The following is a 20,123-nucleotide window of genomic DNA, read 5'->3' as shown; positions in this document are numbered from 1 at the left end:
AACTGGGGAAATTTAAATAACAAAAATAATAGAATAAATGTATCAGGTAAGGAGAGAGAAAGGCTGTGATTTCCTGTCAGTTACAGCTAATATGCCAAGATAGTTTTTCAGGCAGCTGCTAAGACATCTTGGCACTGATCCCAAGCTTTTCCAAAGAACTGGGAAACACTGGTGCATGGTAAGGCCTTGAGAGAGTGAACGTGGAGACGATGTTTCCTATAGTCGGGGAGTCTACGGTCACAGGGCACAGCCTGAGAATACAGGGATGTCCCTTTAGAGTGGAGATGAGGAGGAATTTCTTTAGCCAGAGGCTGATGTATCTGTAGAATTCCTTGCCACAGACTCCACTGGAGGTCAAATCATCGGGTTTATTTAAAGCCGAGGTTGATAGATTCTTGCTTAATCAAGGTTCAAAGGTTACAGGGAGAAGGCAGGAGATTAGGGTTGCGAGGAAAAATAAGTCAGATAGATTGAATGGCGGAGCAGACTTGATGGGTTGAATGGCCAAATTATACTCCAATACTATATGGTCTTATGGTAAATTTCTACTGGATTTGACTTTTTTATCCAGGTTTACACTGTACCTGTATTTTATTTTCACAAATACCAGTGACAGTCAGTAATATTCTAATTAGAGAAGACTGATACCATTTTGCCCCACTGGTTACTAAATTGAGTGTGCAGAAAAAGGAGTGTAATTATTGGATCCATCGGCTATTCAGGGATACAAACAGTAAAAGTTATTGACAAACAAGAGAAGATCTGCAGATGCTGGAAATCCAAGTAACACACACACACACACAAAATGCTGGGGGAGCATTTTGTGTGTTTTCCTTGAGTCAAGGTTAGATTTATTACAATTCTGGGGCAAAAAGTGTGAAGAAAAATGTCAAATTATTTTAGCTCTAAGCTTGTTTGTCGTATTGTTGTCTCGTTTAAACCAATGGTGACACTTTTAGAGAATGAAAAACTAGGCTCATAACGAGGTAATGAGGATTGTTGGCCAAAGCACCATTTAAATCTATCATTTCCCCTACTAAGAAGCACCTTAAGAGAACATTCCTTTGATATAGACGTAATCTGTATAATATTTGAAATCAAAATGAACTTGCAAAATACATTGTGTCTTATCCTGTGGAACAGCGGCCTCATGCAAACGACTACAAGTATCTCTCAACTGCCCACGGGGATCAGCTGTTACTAAATCTGCATAAGCAGCAGCCTGCGAACATTAAATTGGATGAAAGTTGGTTTTATTGCCAATAGGGATATGGGCCGATAAACTGAGCGGAAATGAGTTGTGTGTGCGGCTTAGAACAACACAGCTCTCTAATTAACATCATCTTTTCTTTAAAGGAATAAGATTGTTACTAGCTCAGATTTGAGGAAAATGGCACCGCTCAGACTTGGCTTTATATGAAACATCTAGTAAAGCTTTTAGGGCCCAGTTTTCTCTCCAATGCATTTTATTTATTTCTATAGTAAATAAAAAAGGTGCAACTTTAAAGGCAATATATGTGAGTCCATAGAAAGTCCCATCTGAATGAAGTTAGCAATTCTATAGTGATGGAAGTGACTATAATTTTTATTTTATTAAAAACAGAACTACCCTTTTCTCATTGCTCCCCTCAGGGAGGAAAAAACACAACACTTTAGGAACAGCTTCTTCCTTCTGCCATCTGATTTCTCAATTGACATTGAATCCATGAACACTACCTCATCTTTTTTACTTTTTTCTCTTTTTTGCATTATTTACTTAATTTAATTTTAAAATATATTTCTTATTGTAATCTACACTATTTTAATTATTATGTATTGCAGTGTACCTCTGCCGCAAATTTCATGGCATTTGCCAGTGATATAAAGCCTGTTTCTGATTCTGATTCAACACACATCAAAGTTGCTGGTGAACGCAGCAGGCCAGGCAGCATCTATAGGAAGAGGTACAGTCAACGTTTCGGGCCGAGACCCTTCGTCAGGACTAACTGAAGGAAGAGCTAGTAAGAGATTTGAAAGTGGGAGGAGGAGGGGGAGATCCAAAATGATAGGAGAAGACAGGAGGGGGAGGGATGGAGCCAAGAGCTGGACAGGTGATTGGCAAAAGGGATACGAGAGGATCCTGGGACAGGAGGCCCAGGGAGAAAGAGAAGGGGGAGGGGGGGGAAACCCAGAGGATGGGCAAGGGGTATAGTCAGAGGGACAGAGCATTTATCCCTCCTAGCACTTATCCTTGCAATCTGTACATAACTCTCTTGCCCACTCATCCCACCCCACAGTGAACTGAAGGGCACTGAGCAGTGTGGAAGAACAAAGGAATCTGGGAAAACAGGTCCATAATTTGTTGAAAGTGGCATCATAGGTAGATAGGTTTGTAGAGGAAGTTTTTGATATATTGGCCTTCAAAAATCAAAGTATTAAGTACAGATTATGTTATATTGAAGTTGTATAAAACGTTGGTGAGATCTAATTTGGAGAATTGTGTGCAGTTTTGGTCACCTAACTACATGAAAGATATAAAAATGGTTGAAAAAGTACAGAGAAAATTTACAAGGAGGTTGCCTGGTCTTGAGGACCTGAATTATACGGAAAGACTGAACAGGTTAGAAACATAGAAACATAGAAACATAGAAAATAGGTGCAGGAGTAGGCCATTCGGCCCTTCGAGCCTGCACCGCCATTTATTATGATCATGGCTGATCATCCAACTCAGAACCCAGCCTTCCCTCCATACCCCCTGACCCCTGTAGCCACAAGGGCCATATCTAACTTCCTTTTAAACATAGCTAATGAACTGGCCTCAACAGTTTGCTGTGGCAGAGAATTCCACAGATTCACCACTCTCTGTGTGAAGAAGTTTTTCCTAACCTCGGTCCTAAAAGGCTTCCCCTCTATCCTCAAACTGTGACCCCTCGTTCTAGACCTCCCCAACATCGGGAACAATCTTCCTGCATCTAGCCTGTCCAATCCCTTTAGGATCTTATACGTTTCAATCAGATCCCCCCTCAATCTTCTAAATTCCAACGAGTACAAGCCCAGTTCATCCAGTCTTTCTTCATATGAAAGACCTGCCAAGGACTTTGTTCCTTGGAATGTCGGAGATTAAGAGGAGATTTGATAGAGGTATACAGAATTATGAGGGGTATAGATAGGGTAAATGTAAGCAGGCATTTTCCACTGAAGTTGGGTGAGACACAACTAGAAGTCATGGATTAAGGAGGATAGGTGAAAAGTTTAAGGGGAACATGAGGGGAAACTTCTTCACTCAGAAGGTTGTGAAAGAGTAGAATGAGCTGCCAGCGCAAGTGGTGCATGTGAACTCGAGTTCAACATTTAAGAGAAGCTTGGATAGGTACATGGATGGTAGGGGTATGCAGGGCTATGGTCCCAGTGTAGGTCAATGGGAGTGGACAGTTTAAATGGTTTGGTATGGACTAGATGGGCCAAAGGTCCTGTTTCTGTGCTGTACTTTTCTGTGACCCTATGACTCTGTGATCTCCCTCCAAGCAGAATGAGTGTTACACCAGGTGTTCCTAGCCTGGGGCCACAGATCCTTGGTTACTGGTAGGGATCCAAGCCCTAAAAAAGAAATGCTCTACACCATCTCCCTCACCACTAATCAACAGCCCAATCAGTCCTTCCAGGGGAGGTGACTCTTCACCTGCAAGTCTATTGACTGTTTCTACTGATTTCAGGTTTAATAAAGCCTCTTGAACTCTTGGTCAAATGCAGCTTTGATGTCAGGATCGGAAAGCTCCAGAATTTACTCTTTCCATCCCTATCCCTTTCCATATTAGAAACAAGTCGATGGCGTGTTCAGAGCCAAGTGATATCGACATAGCATAAAGCAGGCAAATCTTGGCAAGTCGGTGGAAGGTGACAGGTATCTTGTGTAATGGTAAACAAGAGAGATTCAGTGGACTGGAAATCGAGAGCAACATGCACAAAATGCTGGAGGAACTCAGCATCACCTGTGGCATGATGAAGGGTCTCAGCCCGATGCATCGAAAGTTTATTCCTCTCCACAGGTGCTGCCTGATTTACTTTGTCTTCTTGTAATTTCTGTAACGTGTGCAGAACAAGTCAGTTAATGTACTGTCAGCCACCTTTTACTGCTCATCTGCAGCCTTCTTTCAAATTCCTGGCTGGTCTGACAAAGTGTCAGACAGATACATATGTGATTACTTCTGCCAGTTTACCTCAGCCAGACACAGGGCCAAGATTAGGCAGTAGGACACGTTTAATATGAAATGCCAGAGAATACGCTCAAGCATAAGTTTACTGGCCTTTTTCTTTAAGGCCTCTGTCCATCAGAGCTGACCATGGATATTGCATCCTAGCTGTCCAGGTACACAGGCCAGGTCAGTTATCCATTTAGCAGGCTTAACCTCTCCCCGCATCTGATGAACCCAAAGGAACGGCAGAGACCTGATACAGTTTGGTATCAGCAGTGTCACAGGAGTTGCCAGTCAGCATTGAACTCAACGTAGGACTGCCTTAGGGACTCCAGTTCCGGAATTTTTCCTCGGGGTTTACTCCTGAAGCCTCCCTCATGAGTGGGTACAGCTGCAAGGCAGCGGAGGTTTGAGATCAGAACTTTTCTTCTCCTGGAAGAGTTGCCAACTACGGCTGATGAACCCCATCTGCCTGAAGTGGCTGGTTTTAAGGTGTTAGCAACCTGCCTTTTCCCCTTCTCCTGTCAGTGGAAATGGTTCCACTGGAGTTAGTAGCTAAGCCACACATGAAGGCCAGGAGCTGGACTTGGTTATCTGAAGCTACTTGAGGCACACACCATTGGGAGCATTTAATAGGAATTGGAATCTTGTCCCTGTTACCACACCTGGCTATAACAACCTAAGGAACTGGTCTAAAAAATACTGTGCAAAAAATAAAGCCACACAGCTTAGAACCTGAAGGTACATACTCAGAATACAGGTACATCCATTTAGAATGCAGATGAAAAAAATTTTCTTCATGCCACAGATGGCTGCTGTGCAGTCCACATCATTGGGTATAACTATATAACCATATAACAATAACAGCATGGAAACAGGCCATCTCGACCCTTCTAGTCCTTGCCGAACTCTTACCCTCACCTAGTCCCACCGACCTGCACTCAGCCCATAAACCTCCATTCCTTTCCTGTCCATATATCTATCCAATTTAACTTTAAACAACATCGAACCTGCCTCAACCACTTCTGCTGGAAGCTCGTTCCACACAGCCACCACTCTCTGAGTAAAGAAGTTCCCCCTCATGTTACCCCTAAATTTTTGCTCTTTAACTCTCAACTCATGGCCTCTTGTTTGAATCTCCCCCACTCTCAATGGAAAAAGCCTATCCACGTCAACTCTATCAATCCCCCTCATAATTTTAAATACCTCTATCAAGTCCCCCCTCAACCTTCTACGCTCCAAAGAATAAAGACCTAATCTATTCAACCTTTCTCTGTAAATTAGGAGATAAAACCCAGGCAACATTTTAGTAAACCTCCTCTGTACTCTCTCAATTTTATTGACATCTTTCCTATAATTCGGTGACCAGAACTGTATACAATACTCCAAATTTGGCCTTGCCAATGCTTTATACAATTTCAACATTACATCCCAACTCTTATACTCAATGCTCTGATTAATAAAGGCCAGCATACCAAAAGCTTTCTTCACCTCCCTATTCCACCTTCAGGGAACTATGCACCATTATTCCTAGATCTCTCTGTTCTACAGCATTCTTCAATGCCCTACCATTTGCCATGTATGTCCTATTTTGATTAGTCCTACCAAAACGTAGCACCTCATTTGTATAGTCAAGGTGGAGGTTGATAAGTTCCTTATCATTAAGGATGTCAAATGCCACAGGGAGGAGGCAGCAGAATGGGGGTGAGGGGGAAACTTCTGGAATGCCTGTTTCACTGCTGCTGCTACTGTGCGATCCAAAATCTCCGGAGGAGAAGGCCCCGAGTCCTTGGCTTTGCTTGCTGCTCGGCGGCCGGGGCCGGGGTCGAAGCACTCGGCAGAGATGGTGCTCGGTGCTCGGTGTCGAAGGGCTGGTCAGAGCCTCAAAATTGGACTGTGGTCGGGTGCTTCCAGGATGCTGCATCGGCAAGATTGCGGCACTGGAAGCTCATGGCAGGGAGAGTTTCTCCCTTCTACCGTCTGCATGAGTTGTTGGGGCTATCGGGACTTTGAGACTTTTTTTTACCGTGCCCATGGTCTGCTCTTTATCAAATTATGGTATTGCTTTGCACTGTTGTAACTGTATGTTATAATTATGTGTTTTTTGTCAGTTTTAATCTTGGTCTGTCTTGTGTTTCTGTGATATCATACTGGAGGAACATTGTATCATTTTTTAATGCATGCATTTCTAATTGACAATAAATGAGGACTGAGTGTCCCCATAATCTAATCTAATAAATCAGCTATGATGAAATAGCACAGCGGACTTAATGGGCTGAATGGCCTAATCCTACTCTTATGTCTGAATAATCTTATAGCCTGACTTTAATGATGATCAATGTAATTCACTGCAAAATTATAGCTGGGGATCTGGTTCATGAGCACCAGGGCGTGTCCACACGCCGGTGGGCCTGTATGCTACATGTGCAAGGGCCAGACCTCCTCCCCGTCCTCTGTAGTTCAGCCCAAGTCCGAAAGGAGTTCAGTTTCTGTGTGTCACCAGCGAGGAGGCGCTACATGAGGCTTGCTGTTGGAGAGACAGGGCGAGACACATTCAGCTCTCCTTTTCACAAGGCTGCTGGCCAGTGGTGGAAGCTGAAAGTGAGGGTGACAAGCACGGCCCAATACACTACCACACTAAATGCATCACAACAACCAACAATAAAAAAAGGTACATAAATTTTATTCACCATTATGCTGCCACGTCATACATGAGCAACTCGCTTAAAAGTAAAAGTTAGACTCACATTCTGGACTCTTGCGGTTTTCCTTCCAATTATTTTTTTCTGTTTTGGATTCAGAAAATATAACAAAGGGGAAGTTGAGGGAACACACACCTATCCTCATTGAGGAATCGGCAGTGAAACGTGAGAGGTTTCAAGTCCCTGGGTGTCAACATCTCTGAAGATCTATACTGGGCCCAACATATTGATGTAGTTACAAAGAGGACAGTGGCCTTTTTTCATGAGGAGTTTGAGGATATTTTTATGTCACCAAAGACACTAGAGAATCTCCACAGACGTACCATGTAGAGCACTTTAACTGCCTGTATCACTGTCTGGGATGGAGGAGCCACTGTGCAGAATTAGAAAAAGCCACGTCCACTTCTGATTATTACCATCGGAGGAAGTACAGGAGTCAGAAGACAAGCATTCAATATTTTAGGAACTGCTTCAATAGACAATAGACAATAGATGCAGGAGTAGGCCATTCGGCCCTTCGAGCCAGCAGTGCCATTCACTGTGATCATGGCTGATCATCCACAATCAGTATCCAGTTCCTGCCTTATCCCCATAACCTTTAATTCCGCTATCTTTAAGAGCTCTATCCATCTCTTTCTTGAAAGCATCCAGAGATTTGGCCTCCACAGCCTTCTGGGGCAGAGCATTCCATATATCCACCACTCTCTGGGTGAAAAAGTTTTTCCTCAACTCCGTTCTAAATAGCCTACCCCTTATTCTTAAACTGTGGCCTCTGGTTCTGGACTCACCCATCAGCGGGAACATGCTTCCTGCCTCCAGCATATCTAATCCCTTAATAATCTTATATGTTTCAATAAGATCCCCTCTCAGCCTTCTAAATTCTAGAGTACACAAACCCAGTCGCTCCAATCTTTTGACATATGACAGTCCCGCCATCCCGGGAATTAACCTCGTGAACCTACACTGCACTTCCTCAATAGCAAGAATGTCCTTCCTCAAATTTGGAGACCAAAACTGCACACAGTACTCCAGGTGTGGTCTCACCAGGGCCCTGTACAGCTGCAGAAGGACCTCTTTGCTCTTATACTCAATTCCCCTTGTTACGAAGGCCAGCATGACATTAGCTTTCTTCACTGCCTGCTGTACTTGCATGCTTGCTTTCAGTGACTGATGTACAAGGACACCTAGATCTCGTTGTACTTCCCCTTGTCCTAACTTGACTCCATTTAGATAATAATCTGCCTTCCTTTTCTTACCACCAAAGTGGATAATCTCACATTTATCCACATTAAACTGCATCTGTCATGCATCCACCCACTCACCCAACCTGTCCAAGTCACCCTGCATTCTCATAACATCCTCCTCACATTTCACACTGCCACCCAGCTTTGTGCCATCGGCAAATTTGCTAATGTATTGCTTCTTCCCTTCTGCCACCAGATTTCTGAATAGACCATGAACTCATGAACACTACCACCCTTTTTTCTGCTCTTTTTGTACTACTGATTTAATTTTTTCTGTATATCTCTTCTTGTATAGTATATTTTATGCAATGCACTGCACTGCTGCCACAAAGCAACAAATTTCACAATGTATGTCAGTGGTAATAAACCTAATTCTGAATTCTGAAACATTCGTTAAGACGATTCCTCTAGATTTTTCTTGCAAATCTTTAAATATGAAACGCCAAGGAGCTAAAATAGAATCGACTCATGTTATTAAAGATCACTGCATGCCGCATGATCTGACGACCGTCCTCAGAGTAAGGTTCCAAAAGCACAAATAATGCCCCAGTTTTAAGATGACACTCATTTGTACCGGTTGTGTCAATATGGATTTTTTTTTAACCTTTTTTTTGTTGAGGGTTATTTGCCTGTCAGCATTACTTTTAGACATGGAATTGTGTCACGTATATTCCCCTTATGTGCTGCAGTGAACGAGTATTGGAACAAACAGCATCCCTAATGGGGTGCCTGCTGTTTGCTTCTGTGCCAAACTCCACCCACACAAGTTGAATCTTGCAGAATATTTTCTAGAATAAAGCCATCATTTTCTGACAGGCAGCAGCCTTTGGGACTTATTATTTTGTTATTGAGTAGTAGGGAATACAGCAAGAGTTACAAAACTATAATCCTATTAAAATTCAATAAATAAAACATGTACTGGATTCAAATTGAAATTAATTTGTACTTCCAGGAAATAACTGCGTCCAGTTTCACAGATTGATTTTTTTCCCCTTTATCTTTCTGTATACTTCCATTTCCTTACATAAAGACAATCAATATCGTAATGAAATAGACCACAAAGTCATTTATTGTAGGTGAATCTGCTGAGCTACTTCTGAGACCTTTCGCATTTCTTTCTTTTTTTTTGTATATCTTGATGTATTTTTGCCTTTTGTTGCAGAGCCTGCAACAAACATTCATGTTCCTTCAACATGAATCAAATCTGCTGATGGTCAACTGAATTTCACTTCATTCAAGCTTACTTGTCACCTGATATTTGTGGGGAAAGGCATTGAGCCCTTGCCCCAGCTCCTTTGTGAACCAGATTCCTTTTTATTTCCATTATATTCCATCATCTTTGAGAATAATCTCCTTGTCCTGTATATATGACATGAATAGGTTCACAAAAATGATTCCAGGATTGAAAGACTTGTCATATGAAGAGCGTGTGATGGCTCTGGGCCTGTATTCACTGGAATTCAGTAGAATGAGAGGGGATCTCATTGAAACCTATCGCATGGTGAAAGGCCTTGATAGGATGGATGTGGAGAGGATGTTTCCTATGGTGGGCGAGCCTAAGATCAGAACGAAGATGAGGAGGAATTTCTTTAGCCAGAGAGTGTGGTGAATCTGTGGATTGGAGGCAGAGTTAAGATGGCACTAAATGGCAACTCCTTTGCTTGCATCTTCAGAAACAGCTCTATTTCCATCTTTAAAATCTTTATTTTTCTCTTTCAGGGTACTTTTGAAGACCTTGACCTGGAGTTACACGCAGACTTCGGTTCTTTGCAGGAATAGGACCATTCTCAGGGTTTCAGGATCGGTTGTTGTTGTTCAGCATGCCAAGGGTTTGGCCTGAGAGTCTCACTCGTATTTGGAAGCTTAAGATCTCAGGGCTCTGGAGATGGGAGGATTGAGGATCGGTGTCATGGCAGGAGACTTGTGTGTCATCAGGGAGGCTGGAAAATCTTTCGCTGTGGGCCCAGAGACCCGAGATCTTTGCGATCTTCAGGCACAGAGCTTGTAAAAAGTGAACAAAACAGACTTTTTAACATTGTAAACCAGCGGGTTGTTATGTCTCCTGCTCGCTGTGAAAATGGGGGGTAACTCCTTCGCCCTTACTAGGGAGAGAGGGAACCTGTGGTTTGTCGAATGCCGGATGAAATGCGATAGTCTTTGGGGTAACTGCAAGTCTGTGTCTTTGCTATCGCCTAGCTCACACTTATGCTCGGTAGTGGGTGTGCTTTTTTGCTGGGGAGAGGGAGGGGATCGTTGCTCGCTCACTGCCGCTTACACACGGGATGGAGGAGCTGTGGGGGAGGACTTTGGGGTTCTCACATGTAACTGTCCTTCATTTCTGGGGCACTTTTGTTTTCGTGGATGTTTGCGAAGAAAAAGCATTTCAGGATGTATATTTCATACATTGCTCTGATATTAAATTGAACCTTTGAATTCATTGCCACAGGTAGCGGTGGAGGCTGTCTTTATGTATATTTAAGGCAGAAGTTGATAGTTTCTTGACTTGTCAGGGCATGAAGGGATATTGGGAGAAGGCAGGAGATTGGGGCTGAGAGGAAAATCTGGATCAGCCATGATGAAATGGTGGAGCAGACTCTAAGGACAAAAAGGTCTAATTCTGCTCCTATATATTATGAATATTTTTCCTCTTTAAACCTAACTTCTTCTAACATTGATAACTTCACTCACAAGAACTCTGAACTGATTCTACAATGTAACAATTCATTTTCAAGGACTCAAAATTCAGCTTCTCAGTATTATTAGAATTTTTTAAAATATTTGCAAAGTGTGGCTTGGTACTGCTCAAATGCCATCTATAAATTTGCTGACAACGTAACTATTGATGGCAGAATCTCAGATGGCGACGAGAGGGCGTACAGGAATGAGTTATATCAGCTAGTTGATTGTGGACTTCAGAAAGAGTATGATGAGGCAACATTCAGCAGTCCTCATCGAGGAATCAAAATGAAAAGAATGAGCAATTTCAAGTTCATGGGTGTTAATATCCCTGAGGATATATCCTGGACGCAACAGATCGATGCAGCCACAAAGGCGACGCGACAGCAGCTATATTTCATTAGGAGTTTGAGGAGGTTTGGTATGCCAGCAAAGGTGCTGGTAAATTTCTACAGATGGATCAAGAAGAGCTTTCTAACTGGCAGCATCACTGCCTGGTTTGGGGTACAGGATTGAAATAAGCTGCAGAGAGTTGTAAACATAGTCAGCTCCATCGTGGGCACCAGCCTAGTATCCAGGACATTTTCAAGGAGCGATGCCTCCATCATTAAGGACTCCCATCACCCAGTTCATGCCTTGTTCTCAAACAACAGCAAATCTGCAGATGCCGTATGTCCAAGCAACACACATAAAATGCAGGAGGAACTCAGCAGGCCAGGCAGCATCTATGCTGAGGTAACACTTTATATTGCTTCAAGATTATATGTTTGTCAATTGCTAATAAAGGGTCAAAATAAGGAACTTGACTCCTTGGAACAATCATTTCATTGGAGCTGAGGGTGTGTCATACAAGTATAACGACCCGTGACAGTCGCAGTGTAGCCGCAATTGTTTTGCATTAGTTTTGCTACTACAGTATTGAAGACATTTTTCCCCTTCCTCTCCCCTCTTCTTCATTGCCCCTCTTGACCTCTTCTTCCCCTTCCTCCCCTTCCCTTTCTCCCACTCTCCTGTTAGATTCCCCATTTTCCAGCCCTTTGCTTCCCCACTTTTCACCTCCCAGCTTTCTCCTTCATCCCTATCCCCCACCCACCTCGCTTCACTTATCACTTTCTAGCTTGTTCTCCCCCACCCCCCCCCCCATTCTTGCACCTTCCGCTCTCTTTTCCAGTCCTGATGGAGGGCCTTGGCCAGATATGTCAACTGTTTACTTATTACCACAGATGCCGCCTGGCCTGCTGAGCTCCTCCAGCACTTTGTGTGTGTTGCTGTTTGTCAAAGCCTTTTGTGTCCCAATTATCTGCCATTTTCCCACACTGCAGCAAGGAATGCACTTCCCATGAGTACCTCTGTGACTGTAAATGCTTTGTTTTCTCCCAGGTTTCCAAAAGGTAATTTATAAATGTAAGCCTTACGCATCTTTTTTTCCCAGCTGGATAATTTATTCAATGGTGACTGTATAATAATTTGAATTTCAGGAAGATTAAAGGGAACTCAAGAGACAATGAGATTCTTCAGATCCTGGACACACAAAATACTGGAGAAACTCAGCAGGTCAGGCAGCACCTATGGCAATGAATAAGCAGGCCACGTTTTGGGCCGAGACCCTTTAGGACTGAAGTGGGAGGGGAACAGAAACCAGTAAGTTATTCAATGGGGGAGATTAGGCAAAGGGAGACACGGACTATAGATTTGGAGTCTAAATTAGGTTTATGTGTGTTTTGGGTTTGGTCGCTCTTCTTTGTTACTACTTTTGGGCGATTTTTGAATCAGATAATAAACACTGAGCTGAACTGCACTGGCATATGCTGTTTGATTCTGTGTTTTCACTTGGTATTTTTTGTTGCCATTTGTATGATTTTTTTTGTGCGTGGGGGAGGAGTGTTTTGTATTTAATACACTCGAAATACTGGAGGAAGTCAGCAGGCCAGGCAGCATTTATAGAAAAGATTAAACAATGATATGTTGGGCTGAGACCCTTCAGGAATCGAAGAAAGAGATGAGGTCAGAGAAAGAAGGTGGTGGGGGGGTTGGGGTAGTGAAGGAAGAAATACAAGGTAGTCAGTGATTGGTGAAACCGGGAAAGGGGAGGGGAGAAGTAAAGAGCTGGAAAGTTGATTGGTGAAAGAGATAAAGGGCTGGAGAAGGGGAAATCTGATAGGAGAGGACAGAAGCCATGGGAGAAAGGGAAGGGGGAGGAGCATAAGAGGGAGGTGATGGACAGGTAAGGGGATAAGGTGAGAGAGAAATGGAAATGAGGAATGGTGGGGGGGGGCAATTACCGGAAGTTTGAGTAACCTCCAACCTGATGACATGAACATCGATTTCTCAAACATCCAGTAATTCTATCCCCACCACCTCCTCCCCATTCCATTTCCCTCTCCCCTTATCCTCTTATCTGCCCCTTTCTTTTCTTCCATGGTCTTCTGTCCTGTCCTATCAGATTCCCCCTTCTCCAGCCCTTTCACCAATCAATTCCCAGCTCTTTAATTCACCCCTCCCCTTCTCCCAGTTTCACCTATTACCGACTACCTTGTACTCCTTCCTCTCCTCTCCCAGTTACTTACTCTGAATTCTCATCTGTTTTTTCTTTCCCCTGTCCTGATGAACGGTTTCGGCCCAAAATATTGACCGTTTACTCTCTTCCATAGACGTTTCCTGGCCTGCTGAACTCCTCCAGCATTTTGTGTGTATTACTTTGACTTCCAGCAACTGCAGATCTTCCCTTGTTTGTGTTTCAGGTTAGATGTTCTTCCTTGAGCAGGTTGGTTCCATGGTTCTTTGTTTCGTGACTGTCTGTGGGAAGACCAATCTCAGGGTTGTCTACTGCATATATACTTTGATAATAAATGTACTTTGATTCTTTGAACAGAATGCATATTACTCAATAGGGAAGTCCATTTTTGTCAGTTTAAATAAATCTCATTGGATATCATGGTGATAGTTTTCAAAAAAATATATTTACAGTCTTTTACAAACAATTGAAAAATAAGACCATCAGATTAATCACGAAACTTCTAATGAAATATTTGTACTGATTTCAACTCAACAGAATTCATGGTATTCTTGTGAGAAAAGGAAACATTTGGCAATTATACTCGTCTCTTGAAGTTCTGAGGGAGTGCCACCATATTTACTGTGACTTTAGCAGTGTAGTCACAAGTACTCTGAAGGAAAAAGGTAAAATCGCTTATCTATCTTTGCCATTTTCTGGGCACACCTTGGTCTTCTGATGGTGTTCCTGCAAGACACTGCTATTTCAGGGACATTGTCTCTAAACCAAACAGAAATAAATAATAGACTATATAAACACGATATAGGGAAAGCAATTATATAAAAAAAACACTATACATGGTCTGGAAAAAGTCTGAAAAAAATGGCATCTCTTCAGATATTTTGCCTAGATGTTTGCTAAACTACAACCTTCTTTGGTCCTAATGTGATTTTTTAAATTCATATTAGTCAATACTATGTACAACTGAAAATAAATGAATTGTCTGTGATTCTCTGTCAGTGAAATAGAAAAATATAGTGCATTTTCGGTGAGTACTGAGTTCACTACAGACAGACCTGTGTAACAAAACAAAGACATTATAAATAAATTACAACTTTTACATAGAATCATTCGCATCCCACATAGTCAAGACAATGGAATGGAATTCTAATCTGATGTGTGGGATCTCTCATGACAGGATCAAAAGCAAACAGCTCCACTCTTTGGAATCTTCTCACAGTCTCTGCAGACCAGATAACCATCAGTTCTGCTGTGGTTGGGTAGAAATAGCAAAATCCCAAGTGACTGGGTTGCTTTGATAACATTCAGGATTTAAGCAGTTCAATCATACTCCCCTTAAGAAAAGGGATTCTGATCAGAGTTTGATTGCTTCAGCCATCTCCAAGAGGATGGAGTACACTTGACAGGCCAAATGGCCTAACTTGACTCCTATGTCTTCCGGTCCTATGGCCTAAATTCTTCAATGGATCTACAAACCTTCAGGCAGGCTCATATTTATGCCATGCTCTGCAATCCCCACAGCTCGTCTGAAACATACATCTAATATCTGATCTACGGTACCTCAATTCTCCTTCCTGTCACATTCCATTTTGTACTTTGTATTTCTGTTTGGACCAGGGTCGAACTAGTTAGTTTTTTTTAATCACTTAGTTGACCATTGATTGCAGGTTTTTATTTTTCTCTCCTAATCTTATATTTTAATGTTTCTGTCATCACTCTATTTGCTAAGGTGCCATGCTATTTTTAGGAGGTCTGAAAAGCTGATATTGTACTTAAAAAATAATGATCTGTTTCATGGAACCTTCACACTTTCTTCATAATAGCTCCCTTTACTTTGACGTTTTCTTTCTGCCTATTATCTTAAAGGTCAATAGAAGTTTCAGAAACTAGAAAAAGTCTTTTCTAAAGTCTCAGTAAATGAACTTACTCCTACCAGCAAACGGATGGAATTCTTGAGAAACCAAGTTCCAAAAATGAAAGCCTTTTAAATTTAAATTACAATGTCTAACATGGCCTATAAGTTTCAGTATCATCACGTAGGTATCATAAAGTGGTAGATAGCAATAAATGGATGAATATTTAAGAACTGGGGTCGCAAGTGGTAGCTTTCCAATATAGCAAGTCAGTAAGAAGATGGCTGAATGAACACCATTCAGCAAGCACGAGTCTTGAAAACAATTTAATAGGTAAACCATAATATAAGGAGTGTCTTTGACAAATATAGTCTACATAAATTGATATGTACATTTTTTAAAAGCCCAGTAGACAAAAAAGGAGGTTAGAACTCTTGAAGTTTTGTGTTTTTTTTTGTATGCTTTTTTTCGGTGTAAAGTCCTAAACGTTACAGGTAGTAGTTTCTTCATAATGCGCATGTTCCAGTCGCCCTTGCTGTTAAAGGACCTCGTTGTTCTTTCAGCGACTTGGAGGAACATCGTTGCACACCTTCCCCTGAATCTCTGATCCGTCTCAGAAAGAAATTTAGAAGAGTGCTGAGTACTGACAGTACGAGCAGCAGATGGTATCTTCACCCCCCCCCAGGTCCGTTCCCTTTTGCTCATGGGGAGATAAGGTCCATTACACCTGAATTCCTGTGCCGTGCATTTGCATCATCTGGGCTCTCATAGTCTGAATGCTGCTCATTACTTTCTTCTGGTGGCCAACCAACGTGATCCCCAAGCTCATCACGTCCCTGTAGAATACAAAGCACAGTGAGAGGCCGCACGGGACTAAAACAATGGACAAGGTTAAATCAATGTTTATGCATAAGATTTACAGACTCTGAAGTCTATGACAAGTACAGTGAGGGCTGTGCAGTGAGAACATGCAGGTTATTATTCAGAGCGCTAGTTCAGATTGTTTCTGACTATTTTCTCTCTCCTGTACCTGTATTTGCTATTTGAAAACTTCCAGGATATTTTCCGACCCAGAAATTTCCTTCAGGAACTTTGCTACACCATGTCAAATCTGTGAAAATGTTATTTTTCAGTTCAAGTTAGAATAGAGCGTTCTAACTCCCAGCCCACTCGCATTGACCAGCACGGGACCATAAGCCTCGACACCCCTAACATCCATATACCTATCCAAACTTTGGTTAAACATGGAAATCAAGCTTAAACGCATCACTTGTGCTGGCAGCTCGTTCCACACCCTCACAATCTACTGAACGAAGAAGTTTCCCCTCATGTTTCCCTTAAACTTTTCACTTCTCTCCCTTAACACCTGGTTGTAGTCCCACCCAACCTCTTTATATTTACCCTACCTATACCCCTCATAATCTTGTATACCTCTATCAAATCTCTTCTCAATGTTCTACATTCCAAGGAATAAAGTCTTAACCTATTCAATCTTTCCTAATAACTCAGATCCTTTAAACCCAGCAACATCCTTGTAAGTTTTCTCTGTACTCGTTCAACCTTATTTACATCTTTCCTGTAGGTCGGTGACCAAAACTGCACACAATACTCCATATTAGGCCTCACCAATGTCTTATATAACTTCAATATTGTATAAAGATGGTTCACAGTGATAGAACATACACTCAGTGGCCACTTCCCTGTGGATCTAAGATTCTGGCTTCTTTCTTTCCGGTCCTGATGAAGGGTCTTGGCTCAAAGCATCGACCTTTATTCCTTTCCGTCGACACCACTTGCCTGGCCTGCTGACAGCCTCCAGCATATTGTGTGTGCCCTAGAGTCTCTTAAATCTCCCTGTGTATCATGCCTTAACCACCACCCCGGCTGCTCGTTCCATGCACCCACCACGCGGAGCAACTTACTTCTGACCTCCCCTCTACATTTTCCTCCAATCACCTTAAAATTATTCCCTGGAAAAACCCCACTGGGGTAAATGATGCAGAACAGTATCTGCACCTTCAATTCAGTCTCCAGTTCCACACTCTTTCATTGGTTCTCTCTACTCTTTTCCAGTGAGAGCGCATTTATCTTTTGAATCTGCTTAATATTTGATTAGTCATTACCAGCACCAAAACCCCTGTACCTTTTTGCCTGCTGTTAATCTCGATACTTTATAATTAGCAATTTTCTTGCAAACGTTTTGTTGCCATACGAGGAGACATCGTCAGTGTGCTGTTAATTGTGGTGTGTCCACCAAATGCTTGGCCTTTATATACTTATCAATCAGCTGATTGGTTGCCATTTCAGAAACTCATTTGTGATGTGTCACGGATTGGCTGCGTGGCAAACATCGTGTGTAGTGGTCTGGAATTTTGCCTGCATCGGCATATAAATAGGATTGAAGTCTATGTGTTTCCTTACAGAATTGTTCCCGGAAAACCACACTTCTAAGAATTCCCTTGTGGATCCATGAACATCAACTGGGTGTAAACCGGCATGACCAGCTCTGCCTAGTCTCTACCCATGAAGATCGAGAGGGGCAAGAAATTCGACTTGGCATCAGTGAGAGTCATGGCACAAGCAAACACACAGCATGCAAGGGAACTGGTTGATAAGTATATTTGGAGGACACACCACAATCAACAGGGCACTCATGATGTCCCCTTGTATGGTGAAAAAATGTTAGCAAGTAAATTGCCAAGAACAGAGAATAACTCAACCCAACCATCAACTGCCCGAGCTTCACATTTTCCGAATTATTTCCAACCTTATAATTAGTTTTACTCCTTTTAAGCAGTCTTGGCATTGCCCCAGATCTCTCAAAACTGAATACGTTTACCATTCACTGTTCAGTACCTGTGCCTCTGTGGGTGACATTGAATTTTCTCTTTATTCTGCACATCTTGCTTCCTCAGACAAACTGGCAATATATCCACACTTTAAATGCAATACGCTTACCGAGGTCACATTCACTGCATGAACAGCAGTGATCCCCAACGGTCAATCCCTGGGGTATTCCAAAGACCACTGCTACCCAATCCAAAGTGCCGTTATTAATAGCTGCTCCCGTTTTCCATTATCCATCCAATTCATTACCCAATTTACTATGTCTGGCTTTCAGTGAAGTCATGAGATTTGAATGCTTGTGGGAAGTCAAAAATGCAAGAGTAATTGTTCCACTTTCCTCCACCCATACACACTGGAAAGCAGACTTGTGCCTCAGATGGGGAGTGTTGGACTGTGGATGAACAGTTTCCCTCTATATGCTTCCAATAATCACAATTTTCCATCAAGTGCACTGAAGCAGAGATTTACATTGTCCTCATATCATTATTGATTTGTCAGCTGTGACCTTCCTGCAATGATGTGACACTACAACATATATTCTTATTATACTCTAATTGTTTTCTTAAGAAAGGCCTTTAATATTTCTTGTCAGGCATCCAGCTGTCAGGATATCACTTTAGATGACTTCTCAAGACTACAACCTATAGTTCCTTTATTTGTTCAGAGTCCCTTTCCCACTTCCAAGGCAACCATTTTCCTGCCATTGCTGCCATTCCCAATCCTCAATTTCCTAGGAGATTGAGATTTATTTATTTATTTAGAGACGCAGCACGGAGCAGACTCTTCTGGTTCAATGAGCTACGCCACCCACCAACCCACCAATTTAACCCTAGCCTCATCACAGATTCCTCAATGTTGTTATAGCCGGGGACTGGCAGTGGGGGTAAGCTCCCAACAGCTATTAAATTCTTCCAGTGGAGTGCATCTCAAATAGCCTCTGAGAACCAAGCCAGCTCCTGGCCTTCATGTGTGGCTTAGCTACTAAGCCCAGCAGAACCATTTCTACTGACCAGAGGAGGGGCAAAACTGGGTTACTGGTGCCTTAAAACCAGTCACTTTGGGCAGATTTGGCTCATCAGCTGTGGTGGGCAGCTCATCTAGGAGAAGGGGCACTCTGATGTCAAACCTCTGCTGCCTTGCAGTGGTACCCCTCATGGGAGCTTTGGGAGTAAATCCTGAGGAAAAATATGGAGCTGGAGTCCCTAAGGCAGTCCTACATTGAATTCAATGCAACTCAAACTTGCAACACCTGCAACACCACTGGTACCAAACTGTATAGGTCGCTGCTGTTCCTTTGGATTTATCGGATGTGTGGAGAGGGGGAGCCTGCTATATGGGCAACAGCTTGCTTTCCATCTCACGGCTTGCATATCACGTAGACAGTTAGGATGCAACATCCATGGTCATTCCTGACCAACCACGGGCCTCTAATCACAGGACAGTTTTCAATGATCAATTAACCTACTAACCGGTGCATCTGGGGACTGTGGGAGGAAATCAACGTGCACACGCAAATAACGTTCAGATTTACTTACAGAAGATGCTGGAATTGAAATTCAAACACTGATGCTCCAAGCTGAAAATAGTGTTGTGCTGTTATGCTACCACTTTGATACTGACCCCCAAAATCTCTAAGTGATAAAGTTCTTAATAGCTCACTATAAATACAGATAAAATCTAGAGCAGGCGTTCCCAACCTGGGGTCAACGGACCTCCCGGTTAATGGTAAAGGTCCATGGCATAAAGAATGTTGGGAACACCAATCTAGAGTCTTAAATCAAAGATCAATAAGGCTTTGTAGAGCAAATACTGTTAAGAGAGTGCGCTGAGTTTACGGTTTTGTCTTCCTCTGACTTTTACTTGACAAAGGGATACATTCTCCCATGATAGATCCGTAAGAAAAGTACACTGGGACCAAGTAGGGCAGATAACACAGAACATTTCATCTTCAACCTATCCCTATGTGTTTGGTTGGAAGACCATGAGATCAGAAAATATAGGAGCAGAATTAGGCTATTTAGCCCATCGAGTCTGCTCTGCCATTTCATCATGGCTGATCCAATTTTCCTCTCAACCCTAATCTCCTGCCTTCTTCCGTATCCCTTCATGCTCTG

General features: G+C 42.5%; 1 protein-coding gene across 6 annotated transcripts in view; it reads right to left on the bottom strand.

The window, feature by feature from the left end:
• Window positions 1-15,475: 15,475 nt before the first annotated feature.
• Window positions 15,476-20,123, bottom strand: part of epha7 (eph receptor A7) — a 387,886-nt gene continuing 383,238 nt past the window's right edge. For all 6 annotated transcript variants that reach the window (XM_063033193.1, XM_063033210.1, XM_063033201.1 and 3 more), the window contains one exon: window positions 15,476-15,998. In XM_063033193.1, coding sequence (XP_062889263.1) covers window positions 15,884-15,998 — 115 coding nt within the window. In that variant the 3' untranslated portion in view covers window positions 15,476-15,883. The remainder of the gene's footprint in view (window positions 15,999-20,123) is intronic.

This window comes from Mobula hypostoma, chromosome 2 (assembly GCF_963921235.1).
Source record: "Mobula hypostoma chromosome 2, sMobHyp1.1, whole genome shotgun sequence".
Lineage (NCBI taxonomy): Eukaryota > Metazoa > Chordata > Chondrichthyes > Myliobatiformes > Myliobatidae > Mobula > Mobula hypostoma.
Note: the sequence above shows the minus strand (reverse complement) of the source record. Positions and strands in the feature narration are given on the sequence as shown.